The sequence below is a fragment of the Acyrthosiphon pisum genome, chromosome A2, assembly GCF_005508785.2.
Source record: "Acyrthosiphon pisum isolate AL4f chromosome A2, pea_aphid_22Mar2018_4r6ur, whole genome shotgun sequence".
Classification (NCBI taxonomy): domain Eukaryota; kingdom Metazoa; phylum Arthropoda; class Insecta; order Hemiptera; family Aphididae; genus Acyrthosiphon; species Acyrthosiphon pisum.
In genome coordinates, this window is record NC_042495.1 from 13927193 (window position 1) to 13948667 (window position 21475).

The 21475-nt window shown below is 28.2% G+C and overlaps 3 protein-coding genes across 3 annotated transcripts in view; all 3 read right to left on the reverse strand.

The window, feature by feature from the left end:
- Window positions 1-21475, reverse strand: part of LOC107882152 (probable multidrug resistance-associated protein lethal(2)03659) — a 41978-nt gene that overhangs the window by 3555 nt on the left and 16948 nt on the right. The gene's annotated exons all lie outside the window — the stretch shown is intronic.
- Window positions 1169-6860, reverse strand: LOC100169586 (multidrug resistance-associated protein 4). Its single transcript, XM_029490616.1, has 10 exons — window positions 6772-6860; window positions 5451-5508; window positions 4872-4958; window positions 4553-4663; window positions 4349-4483; window positions 3299-3509; window positions 2649-2871; window positions 2422-2578; window positions 2217-2355; window positions 1169-1654 (listed from the first exon to the last, which is right to left on the reverse strand). Exons 3-10 carry the CDS (start codon window positions 4949-4951, stop codon window positions 1601-1603), a joined length of 1110 nt encoding a protein of 369 aa, XP_029346476.1. The 5' UTR covers window positions 4952-4958; window positions 5451-5508; window positions 6772-6860; the 3' UTR covers window positions 1169-1600.
- LOC103311991 (probable multidrug resistance-associated protein lethal(2)03659) lies at window positions 8350-20112 on the reverse strand. The gene is made up of 26 exons (XM_029490617.1): window positions 19681-20112; window positions 19103-19189; window positions 18789-18899; window positions 18585-18719; window positions 17545-17755; window positions 16912-17134; window positions 16685-16841; window positions 16480-16618; window positions 13227-13337; window positions 12859-13149; window positions 12616-12780; window positions 12415-12536; window positions 12257-12354; window positions 12090-12175; window positions 11616-12004; window positions 11285-11559; window positions 11139-11218; window positions 10878-11028; window positions 10672-10778; window positions 10488-10611; window positions 10243-10413; window positions 9805-9932; window positions 9476-9721; window positions 9186-9358; window positions 8851-9091; window positions 8350-8753 (listed from the first exon to the last, which is right to left on the reverse strand). The coding sequence occupies exons 2-26, from the start codon at window positions 19180-19182 to the stop codon at window positions 8724-8726; spliced, it is 4044 nt and encodes a 1347-aa protein (XP_029346477.1). The 5' UTR covers window positions 19183-19189; window positions 19681-20112; the 3' UTR covers window positions 8350-8723.

Below are 21475 nucleotides of genomic sequence, written 5' to 3' on the forward strand. Positions count from 1 at the left end.
AATTTTGTCAAAATTCGATCTTTGAATGCTTATAAAAAAAAATTGTTCATAATATGTATTTTTAATATTTTTAACTGCTATTGTGACAATATATCAGGAGCCTTGTATTAATTTTTTTCACTTTTTGTCCCAACAGATAAAACTTTATTGATATTCATAGAAAAAATAATAAACAAAATGATATACGAAATTGTCTGTAAACAGCTCAAAACAATTCAAAATATTTTGAAAATTTTATCAAGTATAAGAATTAATAAAATAAACATTCCGTGAAATATTCATGCATCTACAGTTATTCGTCTTTGAATTACAACAAAATAAGAAAATCGCTACATGAGAAATCGAGTGAATATCCAATGTTGTAAAAATTAGAATTTTAAACGCTCATAAGAATTTAATTTGACTTTCTTATAGGCATTTTTTTTTTTTTGATTAATGTATATAATTATATAAGGAATCTTGTATTACATTTTAAAATCTTTGATTTAAAAAGAAAAATTTTTATGAATTCTTAACTCAAAATAATTTGATAATTTTCGTGATTTTTCCATATTTTGTAAGTTTTTAAACTTTAAATGCTTATAAAAAAAAAACTGTGACTAAGGATTTATAATACTTTTTAAATGATATTGTAACTATTTAGTAGAAGCCTTGTATTAAATTTTCAAGCTTTTTTCCCAAACAAATAATGTTTTATTGACATTCATAGATAGAAATCTAATAAAATTGGAAACAGAAAATGTTCCTAAACAGTTCAAAACAAATCAAAATATTTTGAAAATTGTATTGTGTATAGGAAATTGAAATATAAGTAACCAATGAAAATTTCATTTTGTGGAAAACCGATTTTGCGTAAATATTCCCGTTTTTTCCTTAATTTTTATGTGGTTTTTCCCGGCGCTTTTGAAAACTATTGGGAATTTTAAATTTTGACCTTCCCAATACACCAAAAATATTCATCCTCCCATCAAACAATATACTGTAGGTGAAAATCGAAGCATTATTTTGACTACTTATCGTGTACACAGACACAAAAAATAAAAAAATACACACATCATTGTAAAATCAATACATTCATCGTTCCACTCAGAATCTAAAACATTATACAATATTCCGGTATTACCGTAGGTAAATTTTCTATATTTGATAAGTATTTTTCGTTAGATAAAATAATATGAATTGCCGCGTATTGCGTGAATTTTTATAATAAAATGAAAAAACCAAAAATATCAGGGTGCAGAGTTTTCACACCAACTGAGTTACAATATAGTGCAAATTTGTAACTTATAATTAGAGTTCAAAAGGACCATTTTGAAAAATAATTACATGGGTTTACGGCAACTCATAGCATTACCAAAAGACTTATATTGTAATTTTGTTGTTTCAATGGGAGCATGCTGCATGAGCATTTATTACATGGTCGCCCACAGGCCACAAGCAACGTTAGCGTCGATCCGGCTGCAATATTGGCCACTTTGTGCCCGGAAGACTATGCACCATTGTGCAAAATTATGTTATACTTTTTTTATGTAAATATATAAGCCAATGTTGGTTGAAAAATATTTGAAGGTGGACAGCATGTCGCGTGTCGGTCCAAATATTATAGATAAACTGGAATGATATTGTTGTCGGTCAGAGAGGCCAACGGTTTAACCTATAATTGAGTTCAAAACTTCATCTTAATAATAAAATTAGTTAAGCTAATATGCTAGTAAACCTGAATATCTCAATAATCATAGCAACAGAAATCTTTAGTCCACTCAGCAACAGAATGGTTATATAATATTGTGTTAGTAAATACCTAACACGTATGAGAGTGTTGTGTTATTATATAAGTAGTACATATCATTGATTATATCATATCATATCATTGATTATATTATTTAATATTATCAATAATCAATTATAATATAATCAATGGTAGTATTAACTATTTTTGAAACGTTATTAATCACTCAAAAGTTCATACATATGTCATATTATCTATTTAGAACGTGGAATACCTGTATAAAACTACTGAGAGTACCTGTATAGGTGAGCTACTATAATAGAAGTGCTGAGTTAAATTAAAGTAAATTGTTTATCTGAGTAATCAAAGAATTTTTGAAAAAACCCTAATCCATGCACAAAAATTTTATGCTCCAGTCCATGCCCCAGGGAAAGCAATTCTAGCGACATGCCTATTTATAATAAATATTTTCAACTTGTGTATTTACTTGTTGCGTGTTAATGTAACTTCCTAATAATACATATGATAAAATGGATGTAAACAAAGCAAATCTAATATGAAATATTCTGAATGATTGAAAAAAAACTCTAATCCACGATGTTCCTCTGATCTGTTCGATTTCCATCCTGTAAAAAAACAAATTCACATTTATTTACCTTATCAACTCTATTAAATATATCCGTAACACATACTTTCTTGCATATTGTACAAGCAATGCAAAAGGTTTCTCCCATGTGTACATCTTAATCACTTGTATGCCTGATATTATTTCGTTCATTATTCTTACTCTTTCGTCCGTCCTTGGTGCGATTTTTGACCGATAGTCAGACGTAATCTTCCCCAACCATCCTGAAAATAAAAATGTACATATTTAAAAATACGTTATCATGCTACAAATTACAATCGCTTTAAAACGTACCTTGTAATGGAACAAACGCGAGAAAGACAGTTACTCCAATTATTGACGATACGCCTATTTCTTGCCACAAGAAATATGTGACTATAATAGTTTGCAAAGGTCCGATCAATAAAAATTGTATACATATTAATGCCATATCGAATCGGTTTACGTCATTTGATATCAAATTTACTACTTGACCGACTGTCGTTTCACAGAGAGAAGTTGTACTTAATGTTAATGCCTATATATATGTATACATAATAAAAAAAAGACATAGAACCGTATGAGTAACAATAATAACTACTTAATTTATTATAAACCATATGAAACATTTGATATTTGATAATCATTAATCAGTAACAACAAAAACATTATTAACTTTAAATCGTACTATCCTTGATTTTCCCATGCCGTTTGTTTAAGAAACTAAATAAAAATAAAACTTTCACCATTACAGAAGGTAAATACACAGTGGGTGTCTTTAAATATATTTAGCTCTCCATATTTCCGTTTTTATAACTCAATTTTTTTTGTATTCGATTTGAGATTTTATGTGAACCAATAAGTGCTCATTGATAATTTTATGTTTAATAACTCTTGATACAATAACATATAATTTAATGGTATAGCCGTATAGGTACTTATTTATTTTTGGTAAGTGAATTTACCTTTTTATATATTGTTGAACAGCAAGCAACCCGGATCTTCATTCCAATGTGTAGCATTTCCAATTGCGAATAATGAAACAACACTGTGTAAGCTAATATGTTTAACAACAGACCGAATGCATACATGTATGCATGTTTAGTGTTTATGGTTTTGGATCCACCGGGGTTGAAATATGCTAACAGTCCACCAATGAGTAAAGGTTGAGTCATTCTATAAAAAGTTCACGCTCATCATTCCTACTCACATTATATATATTATATAATCGCTGATATGATTTTTATTTCCAAAAAGCTCAAATTTTTTTTACAATTAATGTTGTATCATTTTATTAAAATTTAACAAATCTATTTAGGTAAGTAACTCAATGTCTCAATGACAAGGTACACTCGAAACTTGGCAAAACTAGGACGTAATTTACGAAAAAGGCTATAGACATTATTACCTATCCTTATATACTATTCCTTCATTAATCTGTGTAAATGTCCCCGTCCTTGAGGGAAGATATCCACTATTATATATTTTTTGTATTAATATATGTAAAACAAATATTTAATATACTTATTTTACATTTATATATTAAATAAAAAATATATATTTATCGATTAACAAACTTAAATTGTATTTTAATACAAATTGCTTGTCTTTTAAATTATATACTTCCAATTATGTACAATTGCGTATATGATACGAGTATATATATCATCGTTCTTTAGTAAAATATTGAGTTTACCTAAATTTAAGAAACTGTTTTACAGCATACTCGGTCTTATCACTATCGTACCCATTTTTGTCTCATTGAAGTAAACATTTTTCGTGACTTGCCATCTAACATGTAGGTTGTAACTTAGCCACCGAACCATCTCACAAGTCACAATGGCCTACCAACTATACAGAAGATCGAGTTCCCTGATTTTGTTTTATACAATAAATGTTTGTTTATTTTTAAAACAATATCACAGACCTGCTTACAATGATATTATACACATACGAGTGAAAATTGAATATGATAATATTGAATATATTTTTTACGATTTATTAAATATATTTACCTTAATATGGCTTCAATGAACATTTGCACTAATCCATAGTACAAAAAACTTCCACCAAACATTCGAACTAAAACTCTCAATAAACTAGGTTTCCGATTTGTACTTTTTGCATTAGCGATCTCGATTTTCCATCTCCTTGTATTAAAAAAATTAAAGAAAATTTGTGAGTGTTAGTTTAAAAATAATATAATCTTATAAATTTACTTTTCAATTTCAAGTCCTAATAATGATGACTTGTGATCGTTGAGTGAATCGTATAAATCATTGCTCTCCAAATCTCTCTTTTGTCCCGTTTTAAAGAGGCTTAAAAGCCAGCTGTAGCATAAAGAAAAACATTTGTTACAAGAACCCATACCTATTAAAATTAAATTAAATATTTAGTTTTGAGTTGTATTTAATTTGGGTTCTACGAAATTATGATTTAATAAAGTAAAGTAGGTAACTAAAGTTTTTTCAATTCCTATTAATTATGAGCATATATAATATATTCTAATGCAACCATAATTCAAATATTAATTAGCACCTGAATGTAAGAATTTCGAAGATATTTGCTGTGGCTCGTGGATTTGGTAGCTGTTTTTCTTTGCTGCCCGCAGCGTCCATTTCTAATCTAAAAATATATTTAAAAAACTATTTTGTTAGTTAATATTAAATTTCCCAGACAATTAAAGAGGTTTAAAAGCCCGCTGTAGCATAAAGAAATACATTTATTACAAGTTTAAAAAAAAAAAATTAAATTTTTTTGTTTTGATTTATATTTTATTTGGGTTCTACGAAATTATTATTTGAAGAAGTAAAGTAGGCACCATAACAATTTTAGTTTTTTTTTCAGTTCCTATATTAATTCATAGGCGTGTCCAGACCTTTGACGCAGAGGGTGCAACCTATCTAAAGCTTCTTAGCCTCTCCCTTTTTGAAAAATGTTTGTTATAAGTAAAATATGCATGCAAACATGCACTAAAAAAAGTAAAAATATGCAAGAAAAGAATGCAAAACATGCAAAATAATTTTTGATTATTACAGCTATTTATTTATTGTAAAGTTATAAAATCAAAACATAAATTATGAAAAAAAAAACTACAATATTTATTATTTACTTCACCTGATTTGTTATACGGTTCAATCCATTTTCTAAGTTATGGTAATTTTGAACTTGGACCCTTTGGCATTGTAAAATAACAAACACAAACAATGTTATATAAAATGTACACGTTTTTATACTACGTTGGTCGTTGACTATTGCCGAATGTACGCTTCGAACTACAGTCGTCAGTCTATCAGTTCGTGTTAGTAGCAGTGATGGGAAAGAACGAGTTCATAAGAACGCGTTCAAATTGTGTGAACTTTATATGAATGAGTTCGATTTTCAAGAAATGAACTTGAACGGAACTAAGTTCTTATTAATTATGATTTTGAACGTTTTGGTTTCGTTAATTGACAATTTAATTTTCATAGAACAGGCGATAAGATAACGTTTTGAATTTTTTTGTAGCCGATCAGGTTCCTTTTCAAGACTCAAAAGATATAATTTGTTTTTAATTTTGTTTATTTTTAGTTTGGATATTTATTTTTGCCCTGAAATCACAACGCCGCGCCGTTGATTGCCGATAAGAATAGTTTGTATACCATTTATGGTATATTAATATAATTCTGTTGTAACTTGATATAATACAATAAAGTGTTATAAATAACATTCCCAAGACTATATGAAAAATTTTAATATTTAAAATTATTAAAATTATTTTAATAACAGTATTATATATATATAGTATATTAGTATTATGCTGTTTGACATTTTTTTAATTAATATTAATTTACATAGTTTTATATAATTTTATTTTATTTATTCATGAAATACCTACATCCTACTTAAATATGTTATAAAAAAACAATTTATATGATGAATTATAAGCAAGGTTTATGTGACATAAATTCAAATGTATCTTTGCGGAGAGAGGATCAAGCAATTACTAAACAATATTTTGTTAGGTAATAGGGTACTCGTATCCAGATATTTTCAATGGTAAGGATCTACATTTAAAATTATATATATTATATATGCATATAAGAATTAAAATATTTTTCAAATTGTATACATTTGTATGTTATACCTATGAGTATTGTAAAAAAATATATCAATCGAAAAATAAAAATAAATAATAAAATAAATTATCGATAAAACGCTTATGATGTCGTAACTAAAAAAAACCGTTACCTTAAGTAAATAATTGGTTATGTTACTCTAATATTAAAACTAATGAAGCTAAACTGGAACAGCTCACCACATACATTTTCAATGTCAGGTACTTTGTACTTCCATATTATATGTAAGACAACAAACGCGTGAATGAGACGAATGAATATTATTAATACCCAAAATATAGTGCTACCTAATGAGTTTTACAGAACATAAATGTACCTACCTATAACAGCTTAAATTTTATAGGCAACGACTGAAACCATATGTACATATACGAACTTGCAGTGCACGCGCAACGGTTGTCAAGAAACTGAATAATAAGTGCTCTGATATTTTCTGCTATCTACGGCTGGGTTCAATACTTATCTAATCAGTATTACTTTTCAATGATGAACCAATGCATGTTTTATATGTATTAAAAATAATAAAAAGTTTTTATGAAATTTTTTACAACCTATTGTGACAAATACGTCTAGCTTACATCAACTAACATTATTTTAACAGTGTAGATTAAAATTAAATAAAGTTGAATTTAAGCGAAATAAATGATTTGGTTATAACGATATTTAGCTTTAAAATGTATTTCCTCAAAATTATGCATTCTAATCATAACCTCAAATTCGAAAAAAGGGAGAGTTAAACCAAATGACCTATAAGTCATAACCCAAGGACATTTTCTGATGGCCACATTTGTTTTTAGTATTTGTTATTATCACCGTGATTTGATTGCAATTAGAAGATATTGTATGAGCTAAAATAGTAAAATAAAAAAAAATTGTAATTAAGTATTTGATTTTAAATACAGATACTTTGACAATATAAGGTATAATCATACATTCTACAGATTATAGATTAAATATAAACCATTTTAAACAATACGCTGCATGGAAAATAATAATTAATTAATAATTACCTACTTAAAAGTGGTTGAATAGCATATCTGTCAAATTAATAATTGTTTTATAATTATATTTATATTGTGACCCCTGGAAGAATAGTGACAAACGTTTTTTGACTTATACCATCAAAATTTGCAGGCTTTTATTTATATAATATTAAAGACGGTACTAGCTCAAATGTCTTTATTTCTCCTTAAAATAAAATATAGCTTCCAGCTGGAATATAGTCTCTTCGTAGATTTGACTTTATTCTGCACTGACTAATCTTGTTACTCGATATTTTTCTAGCCAGAATAATGTCATATCTTAAAAGTAACAGATTCATCTGTGAAAAATTATTTTAATTTTATTAATATAATATTATAATTGTACCTACATAAAATAAGAATAACTAGTAACTAGTTTTATCAATATTATAATTTTTAACTAGGTTCTTATAGAATGCTATGATAGTATAATTAAATTATTATCAGTAACTAACTTCTATCGTTGAATTATTATATTGTTTAGTAGAAAAATCTATGGATAATAATAATAATTGTTATTAAATCTGATTTTTGTTATAGACTCTATTATCGTCTTTCAGTACGAAATCCGATTGCGTCTGTGTTTAATACTTTAAGAGGACGCTTCACCCGCATATAATATTGTCTCCGTCTTACAAATCCTATGTTGCGCGTGTGTTAGACAAAGACTTCATGACCCACAGGAACCACCTTAAAAGGACGCCTCACCAGTATAATATTTTACTGTCTCCGTCTTACAAGTTCGTAACATGTGATCGAGGTGATCGGCAAATTATAAATAAATAAACAAATTTTATACTTTAAATCTAATATAGCCCAAAGCCCAAAATATAAAATGAATACTTAGGGTCTGAAGATTCAAGATACGCAAAAGTATTACAACAACAATGAATATTCAATATTTATATTGTTAAATAATAAATGTATTATCTCAGACGGTTTAACGGTTAACGCAAGATAATCCTTGCTCAACCAATCAACACAATTTTTGCAATGACATAACTCACTAAAAAGAACCTATTTAATTAATTAACATAATATTATTTTGATTAAATATTTTCATATATAACGTAAATAGTAATATATTAAATGTAATAATATTATTTATATCAGTTAAATAGTGTGAGTAGCAACAAAATTCGAAGTCATTTTATAACATTATTCTTATAGTTAAGCAAACCTCATTTATTTTAGTAAATAAATAAACAGAATTTAAAAAATAAAATAGAAGTATAAACCGACGATTCGTTTTACTGTTGATTCTTCGTTGTGTTAAAGCTCTATAAAAAAAAATAATGCATAAACCATGTTATGAACAATAAATAAATATATTCGATGGAATAAATACAATCTGTGTAATTTAATATCGTAATATACCTCAGCTGCTATACTATGCAACAAATCAGACGATTCGGATCCAGTTTGTTCTACCATCTTGTACAAAAACCCATCTTTATTTTTCAACAAGTTATAAGGGTAGTCGAATTCGACAATTGTTCCAGCATCCATAACAAGCACCCTGTCAGAATCCATAACTGTGTTCAAACGGTGAGCGATCGTTAACACTGTACACGATCGAAATTTATTTCTAATCGTATTTTGAATCAATGCATCGGTCCTGAAAACAAAACAAAAATCCAATGCACACAGCTTTACGAATATAACGAGAACATTATTGCGATCGATTTTATATGATTTGTATCAATAGTTACTGTGAATCGACATTGGCAGTAGCTTCATCCAACACGAGAATCTTATTACTACGCACTATTGCTCTAGCCAAACACACTAATTGCCTTTGACCAACGCTGAAATTTGACCCGCCTTCAGACATTTTTGAGTTCAGACCGTCGGGCAAATCCTCAACGACGGTTTTAAGTTGCACCTTAAACAGTAATAAATCCACAAAACGTTACGAAACTTGTCTTACTACTGCGTAATAATAATCACGCAAACATAAAAAAAACTGTTTTTTAAAAATATTATAAACGAGAAAATATACTTCTTCTAAAGCATTCCAAAGAGCATGATCTGAGTATTCGTCTAAAGGATCTAGGTTTTTTCGCATTGATCCCGAAAATAAAACTGGTTCTTGAGGAATTATAGAAATTTTGGAACGTAAATCATGTAATCCTAATTCATGTATTTCTATACCGTCGATGGTGATATTTCCCTCATTGAGAGCGAGTCTAAATAACGCTCCTATTATTGACGATTTACCTGCACCAGTTCTACCAACAATTCCTACCTAAATTAAAAGACAATTGCATTGTACCAAGGTTCAAAGCTATTAAAATAATATTGATAATAGTATGTATTGGTTAATATTACTTTTTCCATTGGCTGTATTAGAATATTGAGATTTTTTAAAACATGATCCCCATCTAAGCTATAACGTAGATAAAAATTCTCAAACACAATTTGACCTTTATCTGGCCATTCTCTTGGTGGTTTTTTATCTAAAACAAGAATAAAGAAATATTTACTTTAAAATAATGTATATTATACATTAAATAGATACCTTATAAGTAATAACATATACATTAATGCTAGTACTGACTACTGGTCATAATGTTGGTAAATGAAATATGATCAAACAAATATACGATTAAGGTTAGGAATAAAAAATTCATTAATATTTTAAATATATAAATCTAAAGATATACTGAACATTTCAATTTTTTCTGTAACTATACAATATACATATATATGTTATTCTAAATTGAATTGTTTTACATTATACCTATTATGTTATTAAGAATAAATTACCCGGAGAAGATTCAAGTGGAGCTTCCTGCGGGACATTTGTATATTCAAGTACTCTCTCGACAGACGACATTTGATTATCTAATTCTGCTAATCGTCTTATTCCCCACTGGAGAGAACCCGTCATACTAATTAATTGAGTTAAAACTAATCCAACATCTCCCCCAAATATATCTAAAAATTAATTAACTATATTAAAAAACTATTAAACTATTAAACTAATTTCAATAAAATTAATTGTATATTACCATTGTTTACTAGTAAGAAACTGAAAGTTAATATACATAAATACATTAAAGATACCATGTCCAACGAAAATCCAAATGCTTCACTTGTTGAAATAAATAAATACCAAGTCGAAGAATGTAAATCCTTGAATTTTTAAATAAATTATTAGTATTTTATTATAGATGCGTAATGTGTTTTCGTTACTTGATGTTCATCAAATTCTTTGCATAAAATATCCTCAGCTTTAAACGCTCGGATAGTAGATAATCCTTGAAGCGACGCATTCAAATATCCATACACGGGACTTCGGGCTATATTTTATATTTGAAAAATATAATAATTCCTTGTTTAAAATTCCATAACATATATTTTGTGTGATACATAATGAGAATAATTATTTCAGCACTTACTAACACCTTCCAAACGTTTGATACTACGTGATGTTGATAAATAAAAAATAACTGTATAATAACAAATCAATCCTATGATGAAAGTCGGTATGAGAAGATAAATGTTAATTATACCAACCACAACAAGAGTTCCTATAAGTTGCAATGCTATCTGGTAAAACAATATTAATACAAAAAAAAATTTACCATATTGTAAATATATGTATAAAATAATGTTATTGTGCACATTAAATGAAGTAAAAACGAATTTAATGTAATTACGGTAACAAAATCCAATAAAGGCAAAGGTAATATTTCATCAATAGCACCAACATCTTTAGTAAAGCGGTTTAGAATTCGACCTGAAAAATTAATATTGACTATCTATTAAACATGCAGTTAAATAATTATTTAAGAAATTTCATTACCCGATGAATTTGTATTGAAGAAATACATTGTGGCTCTTGTGATAGCGTTAAACATATTGTTATGTAGATTCATAGAGGAGTCCATTATGACTGATACAAACATAGCACATCTTATGAAAATAACTATTAGCAAAGTTAAATTTAAAATAGCGTACATTATAACACAAAATTGGCGAGATATTATCGAAGTTGTATCGAATAATAGGTATGTAATATAATTGATATTCATAGAATTACTCTCTGCATTAGGAAAAACGTGATCTTCTAGATAAACCCTAAAATATTTCACTATATTTTAAAATTGAAAGAAAAAAAAATCCAACTACCTTACCAATAACTTATCCAATAATCTACACCAGTAGCAAGAACTTGTGTAAAAATGCACAAAAATAATAAAAATGATATTTTAAAAATATTTCCTCCAGCAGAAATATAAGACAAATAAACGGTACGTGAAACATTTCTGGATGACCTAGTTTCAGCCGCTTCAGTGAGTTCTGTTTGAGCTCCATTCAATGTATCCTCGTCAACGGACGATGCAACACTCTTAATAGACCCTTGTCGAGATAATTCTGAGTGTTGTTCCAAACTGTTACTAGTTGCATTTTTTATATTAATTTCACTATCAGTGGTTGTTTCCTCCGATGACCTAAGTAATTTTGTAAAGTCTAAGCCAGAAGATTGAAGTTCCTGATACGAACCCTCGGCTAATATATTTGCCTGGGAAAAAAATTAAAATAAAAAATTATTTCATAATTATTAAAACATATTTTATTCTAGGACTATTGCCAAAATTACTACTTACATTTTCCATCAAAACAATTTGATCAACACTTGACAAGTATTGTATTTGGTGAGTAATAAGAATACACGTTTTATTTTTGAGGTAACCTGTAAATTAGAAATATAATATGTGTCATAAAATTATTCAAATTAATATACTAACGACAACTAAAGACATTATGTACCTACCCTTAATACATTTTTCAAATAAATGTTTTCCAACGTGTGTGTCAACAGCTGACAAAGGGTCGTCCAATAAATAAATATCGGCTTGTTTATATACAGCTCTAGAAACGTAAAATAACAAAAAATCATAAAAAAAATTAAACAACTAATTATCTACTTACCTTGCTAGATTTACTCTCGCTCTTTGACCACCACTAAGAGACACTCCTCTTTCTCCTACTAAAGATCTGTCACCATAAGGAAGTTGTTTAAAATCAGTTTTCAATGCGCATACTTTTATAACCTATAAATAATTTCCATGAAATTAACAATTTTTAGTAAAAGCAAATTCTATTATCAGTATTATCGTTTGAAAATTGTACTTCTTTATAACGATCATGATCCATTGGCGAACCAAAAAGTATATTTTGTTGAACTGAACCGTTAAACAACCACGGTTCTTGGCAAGCGTACGATACTGTACCATGCACGGAAATACTTCCTTCGCAAAGTGGCAATTCACGTAGAATCGCATGAATCAATGAACTCTTCATGAAAAGTAAAGTTTTATCATATTATTATTCTGTTATTACTCATTTTCCATATAGCTCATTCCACATACATACTTTTCCAGCTCCTACAGGCCCAATGATTGCAACCAACCGCCCAGGTCTAACGGTTAAATTAATGTTATTTAAAGATTTATCTGGTTGATTAAGTATCCATTTGGCCGAGGCGTTTAAAATGTCGATTCCAAAATTTCCCAATTTGTCAATACCTCCTTCATTTTCAGTTGTATTTTCTATACAATTTTTATTATTAATATTTGACATTTCTGCGCCATTTATCGATGTTGTTTCTGATTTCAATAACAGTTGTTTATTAGGCTTGTCCTTTTCATCTTGTAACAAAAATGACTTTTCAAACAAAAAATTATTATTTATTATTTATTTGCAATTATATTTATAATCTTAAATAATTATTATTTTTATACCTGAATGCGTTTAATGGATATCAACATCTCACCTAGTATTAAAACACCTTCAGGGAAGAGTACTGTCATTGTTATCCTTAATATATTGAAATACGATATTATAACGAAAACCTATAGAAGTACGTTTTATTAATATACAACTAGGTAATAGCCAATAGATTAAGGTTCAGGCATAAATGTTGTATTATATTTTGATTATCAGACACGGCTCCAAGAGGGGCCATCACTGAAAATTGTAATAGCCAATCTGTTATGGAACCTCACAAGTTATTTTTATAAGAGCTATATCATAAATTGTATCAATTTTAGATTCTGGTAAAAACTCCTTCTGACTTCTTCTGGTAAAAATGTTATATACAGGATAAAAAAAAAATAATAATTAACACCATTGTAAAACCACTAGATCCCTCGCTCTGCTCAGAATCTAATTAAGGTATTATAATATTATGAATAGGAACTTTTGTGAGTATTTTGATAAATTTCTATAGGCAAATACCGAGATCATAATAAACTATACAGTGTATCAAACATTTTGATACTATCAATATATCCACGTTCTACTACTCTTAGATAGGTAATAATACTATTCTACTTGGTTATTTTAGTACATTTATAATTCTCATGTATTAATATTAACCGGACATAAACTGGAATGATATTGTTATCGGTCAGATGGTTTTACTTTTGATCGGGTCGTTAAATATTGTACATAGACAGTCATCTTAAGCATATTGAGTGTATCGTGCCGGTGTTATGGTAACTCAAACAGCAACATTTTCATTTTTCGCAATGTATTGACATGTGTGTGCGTGTGTGAGAGTTGCATCTGGGGGCGGTTGCTCGACGCTGTATTACAGTGATTTTCGGAAACCCACACTAATTATCATTTACTACTCACACACATAGGTAGGCGCAATTTCAACTTTTGTCTTGGGGGGGCTAACTTGTGGGGCTTAGCCCCCCCCCCCAAGACCTCTCAATTTGCGCCTATGCTCACACATAGTCATAGCCCAAATATTTATGTCATGTGAAGTACCTAAATATTACTCCTTAAAGCATGATACTGCTTTTATAATGCTTATAAAAAAAATTGTTCATATGTATTTTTAATATTTTTAACTGCTATTGTGACAATATATCAGGAGCCTTGTATTAAATTTTTTCACTTTTTGGCCCAACAGATAAAACTTTATTGATATTCATAGAAAAAATAATAAACAAATTGAAATATGAAATTGTCTGTAAACACCTCAAAACAAATCAAAATATTTTGAAAATCTATCAAGTATAAGAATTAATAAAATAAACATTCCGTGAAATATTCATGCATCTACAGTTATTCGTCTTTGAATTACAACAAAATAAGAAAATCGCTACATGAGAAATCGAGTGAATATCCAATGTTGTAAAAATTAGAATTTTAAACGCTCATAAAAATTTAATTTGACTTTCTTATAGGCATTTTTTTTTTTTTTTTGATTAATGTATATAATCTTATAAGGAATCTTGTATTACATTTTAAAATCTTAGATTTAAAAAGAAAAATTTTTATGAATTCTTAACTCAAAATAATTTGATAATTTTCGTGATTTTTCCATATTTTGTAAGTTTTTAAACTTTAAATGCTTATAAAAAAAAACTGCGACCAAGGATTTATAATACTTTTTAAATGACATTGTAACTATTTAGTAGAAGCCTTGTATTAAATTTTCAAGCTTTTTTCCCTAGCAAATAATGTTTTATTGACATTCATAGACAGAAATCTAATAAAATTGGAAACAGAAAATGTTCCTAAACAGTTCAAAACAAATCAAAATATTTTGAAAATTGTATTGTGTATAGGAAATTGAAATATAAGTAACCAATGAAAATTTCATTTTGTGGAAAACCGATTTTGCGTAAATATTCCCGTTTTTTCCTTAACTTTTATGTTGTTTTTCCCGGCGCTTTTGAAAACTATTGGGAATTTTAAATTTTGACCTTCCCAATACACCAACAATATTCATTCTCCCATCAAACAAGATACTGTAGGTGAAAATCGAAGCATTATTTTGACTACTTATCGTGTACACAGACACAAAAAATAAAAAAAAATACAAAAACACATCATTGTAAAATCAATACATTCATCGTTCCACTCAGAATCTAAAACATTATACAATATTCCGGTATTACCGTAGGTAAATTTTCTATATTTGATAAGTATTTTTCGTTAGATAAAATAATATGAATTGCCACGTATTGCGTGAGTTTTTATAATAAAATGAAAAAACCAAAAATATCAAGGTGCAGAGTTTTCACACCAACTGAGTTACAATATAGTGCAAATTTGTAACTTATAATTAGAGTTAAAAAGGACAGTTTTGAAAAATAATTACATGGGTTTACGGCAACTCATAGCATTACCAAAAGACTTATATTGTAATTTTGTTGTTTCAATGGGAGCATGCTGCATGAGCATTTATTACATGGTCGCTCACAGGCCACAAGCAACGTTAGCGTCGATCCGGCTGCAATATTGGCCACTTTGTGCCCGGAAGACTATGCACCGTTGTGCAAAATTATGTTATACTTTTTTTATGTAAATATATAAGCCAATGTTGGTTGAAAAATATTTGAAGGTGGACAGCATGTCGCGTGTCGGTCCAAATATTATAGATAAACTGGAATGATATTGTTGTCGGTCAGAGAGGCCAACGGTTTAACCTATAATTGAGTTCAAAACTTCATCTTAATAATAAAATTAGTTAAGCTAATATGCTAGTAAACCTGAATATCTCAATAATCATAGCAACAGAAATCTTTAGTCCACTCAGCAACAGAATGGTTATATAATATTGTGTTAGTAAATACCTAACACGTATGAGAGTGTTGTGTTATTATATAAATAGTACATATCATTGATTATAAGTACTATTATTTAATATTATCAATAATCAATTATAATATAATCAATGGTAGTATTAACTATTTTTGAAACGTTATTAATCACTCAAAAGTTCATACATATGTCATATTATCTATTTAGAACGTGGAATACCTGTATAAAACTACTGAGAGTACCTGTATAGGTGAGCTACTATAATAGAAGTGCTGAGTTAAATTAAAGTAAATTGTTTATCTGAGTAATCAAAGAATTTTTGAAAAAACCCTAATCCATGCACAAAAATTTTATGCTCCAGTCCATGCCCCAGGGAAAGCAATTCTAGCGACATGCCTATTTATAATAAATATTTTCAACTTGTGTATTTACTTGTTGCGTGTTAATGTAATTTCCTAATAATACATATGATAAAATGGATGTAAACAAAGCAAATCTAATATGAAATATTCTGAATGATTGAAAAAAAACTCTAATCCACGATGTTCCTCTGATCTGTTCGATTTCCATCCTGTAAAAAAACAAATTCACATTTATTTAATTTATCAACTCTATTAAATATATCCGTAACACATACTTTCTTGCATATTGTACAAGCAATGCAAAAGGTTTCTCCCATGTGTACATCTTAATCACTTGTATGCCTGATATTATTTCGTTCATTATTCTTACTCTTTCGTCCGTCCTTGGTGCGATTTTTGACCGATAGTCAGACGTAATCTTCCCCAACCATCCTGAAAATAAAAATGTACATATTTAAAAATACGTTATCATGCTACAAATTACAATCGCTTTAAAACGTACCTTGTAATGGAACAAACGCGAGAAAGACAGTTACTCCAATTATTGACGATACGCCTATTTCTTGCCACAAGAAATATGTGACTATAATAGTTTGCAAAGGTCCGATCAATAAAAATTGTATACATCTTAATGCCATATCGAATCGGTTTACGTCATTTGATATCAAATTTACTACTTGACCGACTGTCGTTTCACAGAGAGAAGTTGTACTTAATGTTAATGCCTATATATGTATACATAATAAAAAAAAGACATAGAACCGTATGAGTAGCAATAATAACTACTTAATTTATTATAAATCATATGAAACATTTGATATTTGATAATCATTAATCAGTAACAACAAAAACATTATTAACTTTAAATCGTACTATCCTTGATTTTCCCATGCCGTTTGTTTAAGAAACTAAATAAAAATAAAACTTTCACCATTACAGAAGGTAAATACACAGTGGGTGTTTTTAAATATATTTTGCTCTTCATATTTCCGTTTTTATAACTCAATTTTTTTTGTATTCGATTTGAGATTTTATGTGAACCAATAAGTGCTCATTGATAATTTTATGTTTAATAAATCTTGATACAATGGTATAGCCGTATAGGTACTTATTTATTTTTGGTAAGTGAATTTACCTTTTTATATATTGTTGAACAGCAAGCAACCCGGATCTTCATTCCAATGTGTAGCATTTCTAATTGCGAATAATGAAACAACACTGTGTAAGCTAATATGTTTAACAACAGACCGAATGCATACATGTATGCATGTTTAGTGTTTATGGTTTTGGATCCACCGGGGTTGAAATATGCTAACAGTCCACCAATGAGTAAAGGTTGAGTCATTCTATAAAAAGTTCACGCTCATCATTCCTACTCACATTATATATTATATAATCGCTGATATGATTTTTATTTCCAAAAAGCTCAGATTTTTTTTACAATTAATGTTGTATCATTTAATTAAAATTTAACAAATCTATTTAGGTAAGTAACTCAATGACAAGGTACACTCGAAACTTGGCAAAACTAGGACGTAATTTACGAAAAAGGCTATAGACATTATTACCTAGCCTTATATACTATTCCTTCATTAATCTGTGTAAATGTCCCCGTTCTTGAGGGAAGATATCCACTATTATATATTTTTTGTATTAATATATGTAAAACAAATATTTAATATACTTATTTTACATTTATATATTAAATAAAAAATATATATTTATCGATTAACAAACTTAAATTGTATTTTAATACAAATTGCTTGTCTTTTAAATTATATTCTTCCAATTATGTACAATTGCGTATATGATACGAGTATATATATCATCGTTCTTTAGTAAAATATTGAGTTTACCTAAATTTAAGAAACTGTTTTACAGCATACTCGGTCTTATCACTATCGTACCCATTTTTGTCTCATTGAAGTAAACATTTTTCGTGACTTGCCATCTAACATGTAGGTTGTAACTTAGCCACCGAACCATCTCACAAGTCACAATGGCCTACCAACTATACAGAAGATCGAGTTCCCTGATTTTGTTTTATAAAATAAATGTTTGTTTATTTTTAAAACAATATCAAAGACTTGCTTACAATGATATTATACACATACGAGTGAAAATTGAATATGATAATATTCAATATATTTTTTACGATTTATTAAATATATTTACCTTAATATGGCTTCAATGAACATTTGCACTAATCCATAGTACAAAAAACTTCCACCAAACATTCGAACTAAAACTCTCAATAAACTAGGTTTCCGTTTTGTACTTTTTGCATTAGCGATCTCGATTTTCCATCTCCTTGTATTAAAAAAATTAAAGAAAATTTGTGAGTGTTAGTTTAAAAATAATATAATCTTATAAATTTACTTTTCAATTTCAAGTCCTAATAATGATGACTTGTGATCGTTGAGTGAATCGTATAAATCATTGCTCTCCAAATCTCTCTTTTGTCCCGTTTTAAAGAGGCTTAAAAGCCAGCTGTAGCATAAAGAAAAACATTTGTTACAAGAACCCATACCTATTAAAATTAAATTAAATATTTAGAGTTGTATTTAATTTGGGTTCTACGAAATTATGATTTAATAAAGTAAAGTAGGTAACTAAAGTTTTTTCAATTCCTATTAATTATGAGCATATATAATATATTCTAATGCAACCATAATTCAAATATTAATTAGCACCTGAATGTAAGAATTTCGAAGATATTTGCTGTGGCTCGTGGATTTGGTAGCTGTTTTTCTTTGCTGCTCGCAGCGTCCATTTCTAATCTAAAAAATATATTAAAAAAACTATTTTATTAGTTAATATTAAATTTCCCAGACAATTAAAGGGGTTTAAAAGCCCGCTGTAGCATAAAGAAATACATTTATTACAAGTTTAAAAAAAAAAATTAAATATTTTGTTTTGATTTATATTTTATTTGGGTTCTACGAAATTATTATTTGAAGAAGTAAAGTAGGCACCATAACTATTTTAGTTTTTTTTTCAGTTCCTATATTAATTCATAGGCGTGTCCAGACCTTTGACGCAGAGGGTGCAACCTATCTAAAGCTTCTTAGCCTCTCCCTTTTTGAAAAATGTTTGTTATAAGTAAAATATGCATGCAAACATGCACTAAAAAAAGTAAAAATATGCAAGAAAAGAATGCAAAACATGCAAAATAATTTTTGATTATTACAGCTATTTATTTATTGTAAAGTTATAAAATCAAAACATAAATTATGAAAAAAAAAACTACAATATTTATTATTTACCTCACCTGATTTATTATACGGTTCAATCCATTTTCTAAGTTATGGTAATTTTGAACTTGGACCCTTTGGCATTGTAAAATAACAAACACAAACAATGTTATATAAAATGTACACGTTTTTATACTACGTTGGTCGTTGACTATTGCCGAATGTACGCTTCGAACTACAGTCGTCAGTCTATCAGTTTGTGTTAGTAGCAGTGATGGGAAAGAACGAGTTCATAAGAACGCGTTCAAATTGTGTGAACTTTATATGAATGAGTTCGATTTTCAAGAAATGAACTTGAACGGAACTAAGTTCTTATTAATTATGATTTTGAACGTTTTGGTTTCGTTCATTGACAATTTAATTTTCATAGAACAGGCGATAATATAACGTTTTGAATTTTTTTGTAGCCGATCAGGTTCCTTTTCAAGACTCAAAAGATATAATTTGTTTTTAATTTTGTTTATTTTTAGTTTGGATATTTATTTTTGCCCTGAAATCACAACGCCGCGCCGTTGATTGTCGATAAGAATAGTTGGTATACCATTTATGGTATATTATTATAATTCTGTTGTAACTTGACATAATACAATAAAGTGTTATAAATAACATTCCCAAGACTATATGAAAAATTTTAATATTTAAAATTATTAAAATTATTTTAATAACAGTATTATATATATAGTATATTAGTATTACCTATGCTGTTTGACATTTTTTTAATTAATATTAATTTACATAGTTTTATATAATTTTATTTTATTTATTCATGAAATACCTACAACCTACTTAAATATGTTATAAAAAAACAATTTATATGATGAATTATAAGCAAGGTTTATGTGACATAAATTCAAATGTATCTTTGCGGAGAGAGGATCAAGCAATTACTAAACAATATTTTGTTAGGAAATAGGGTACTCGTATCCAGATATTTTCAATGGTAAGGATCTACATTTAAAATTATATATATTATATATGCGTATAAGAATTAAAATATTTTTCAAATTGTATACATTTGTATGTTATACCTATGAGTATTGTAAAAAAATAAATCAATCGAACACCCAAACCCCTCCTCCCGTCTTTGTGTACATCGCTGAGCTTATAAGTTACAACTCACTTAAAAAATAAATTATCGATAAAACGCTTATGATGTCGTAACTAAAAAAAACCGTTACCTTAAGTAAATAATTGGTTATGTTACTCTAATATTAAAACTAATGAAGCTAAACTGGAACAGCTCATCACATACATTTTCAATGTCAGGTACTTTGTACTTCCATATTATTTGTAAGACAACAAACGCGTGAATGAGACGAATGAATATTATTAATACCCAAAATATAGTGCTACCTAATGAGTTTTACAGAACATAAATGTACCTACCTATAACAGCTTAAATTTTATAGGCAACGACTGAAACCATATGTACATATACGAACTTGTGCACGCGCAACGGTTGTCAAGAAACTGAATAATAAGTGCTCTGATATTTTCTGCTATCTACGGCTGGGTTCAATACTTATCTAATCAGTATTACTTTTCAATGATGAACCAATGCATGTTTTATATGTATTAAAAATAATAAAAAGTTTTTATGAAATTTTTTACAACCTATTGTGACAAATACGTCTAGCTTACATCAACTAACATTATTTTAACAGTGTAGATTAAAATTAAATAAAGTTGAATTTAAGCGAAATAAATGATTTGGTTATAACGATATTTAGCTTTAAAATGTACCTATTTCCTCAAAATTATGCATTCATAATCATAACTCTCAAATTCGAAAAAAGGGAGAGTTAAACCAAA

Coding starts and splice junctions, on each gene's coding strand:
- LOC100169586 (XM_029490616.1), bottom strand. CDS start 4,951: ATGGACGCTGCGGGCAGCAAAGAAAAACAGCTACCAAATCCACGAGCC. Junction 3,510..4,348: donor TTCATTGAAGCCATATTAAG/GTAAATATATTT, acceptor AACTTTTTATAG/AATGACTCAACCTTTACTCA. Junction 2,356..2,421: donor CTTGTACAATATGCAAGAAA/GTATGTGTTACG, acceptor GTTTTTTTACAG/GATGGAAATCGAACAGATCA.
- LOC103311991 (XM_029490617.1), bottom strand. CDS start 19,182: ATGGACGCTGCGAGCAGCAAAGAAAAACAGCTACCAAATCCACGAGCC. Junction 12,005..12,089: donor AAATTGTTTTGATGGAAAAT/GTAAGTAGTAAT, acceptor TTTTTTTCCCAG/GCAAATATATTAGCCGAGGG. Junction 9,092..9,185: donor ACTGCCAATGTCGATTCACA/GTAACTATTGAT, acceptor TTTTGTTTTCAG/GACCGATGCATTGATTCAAA.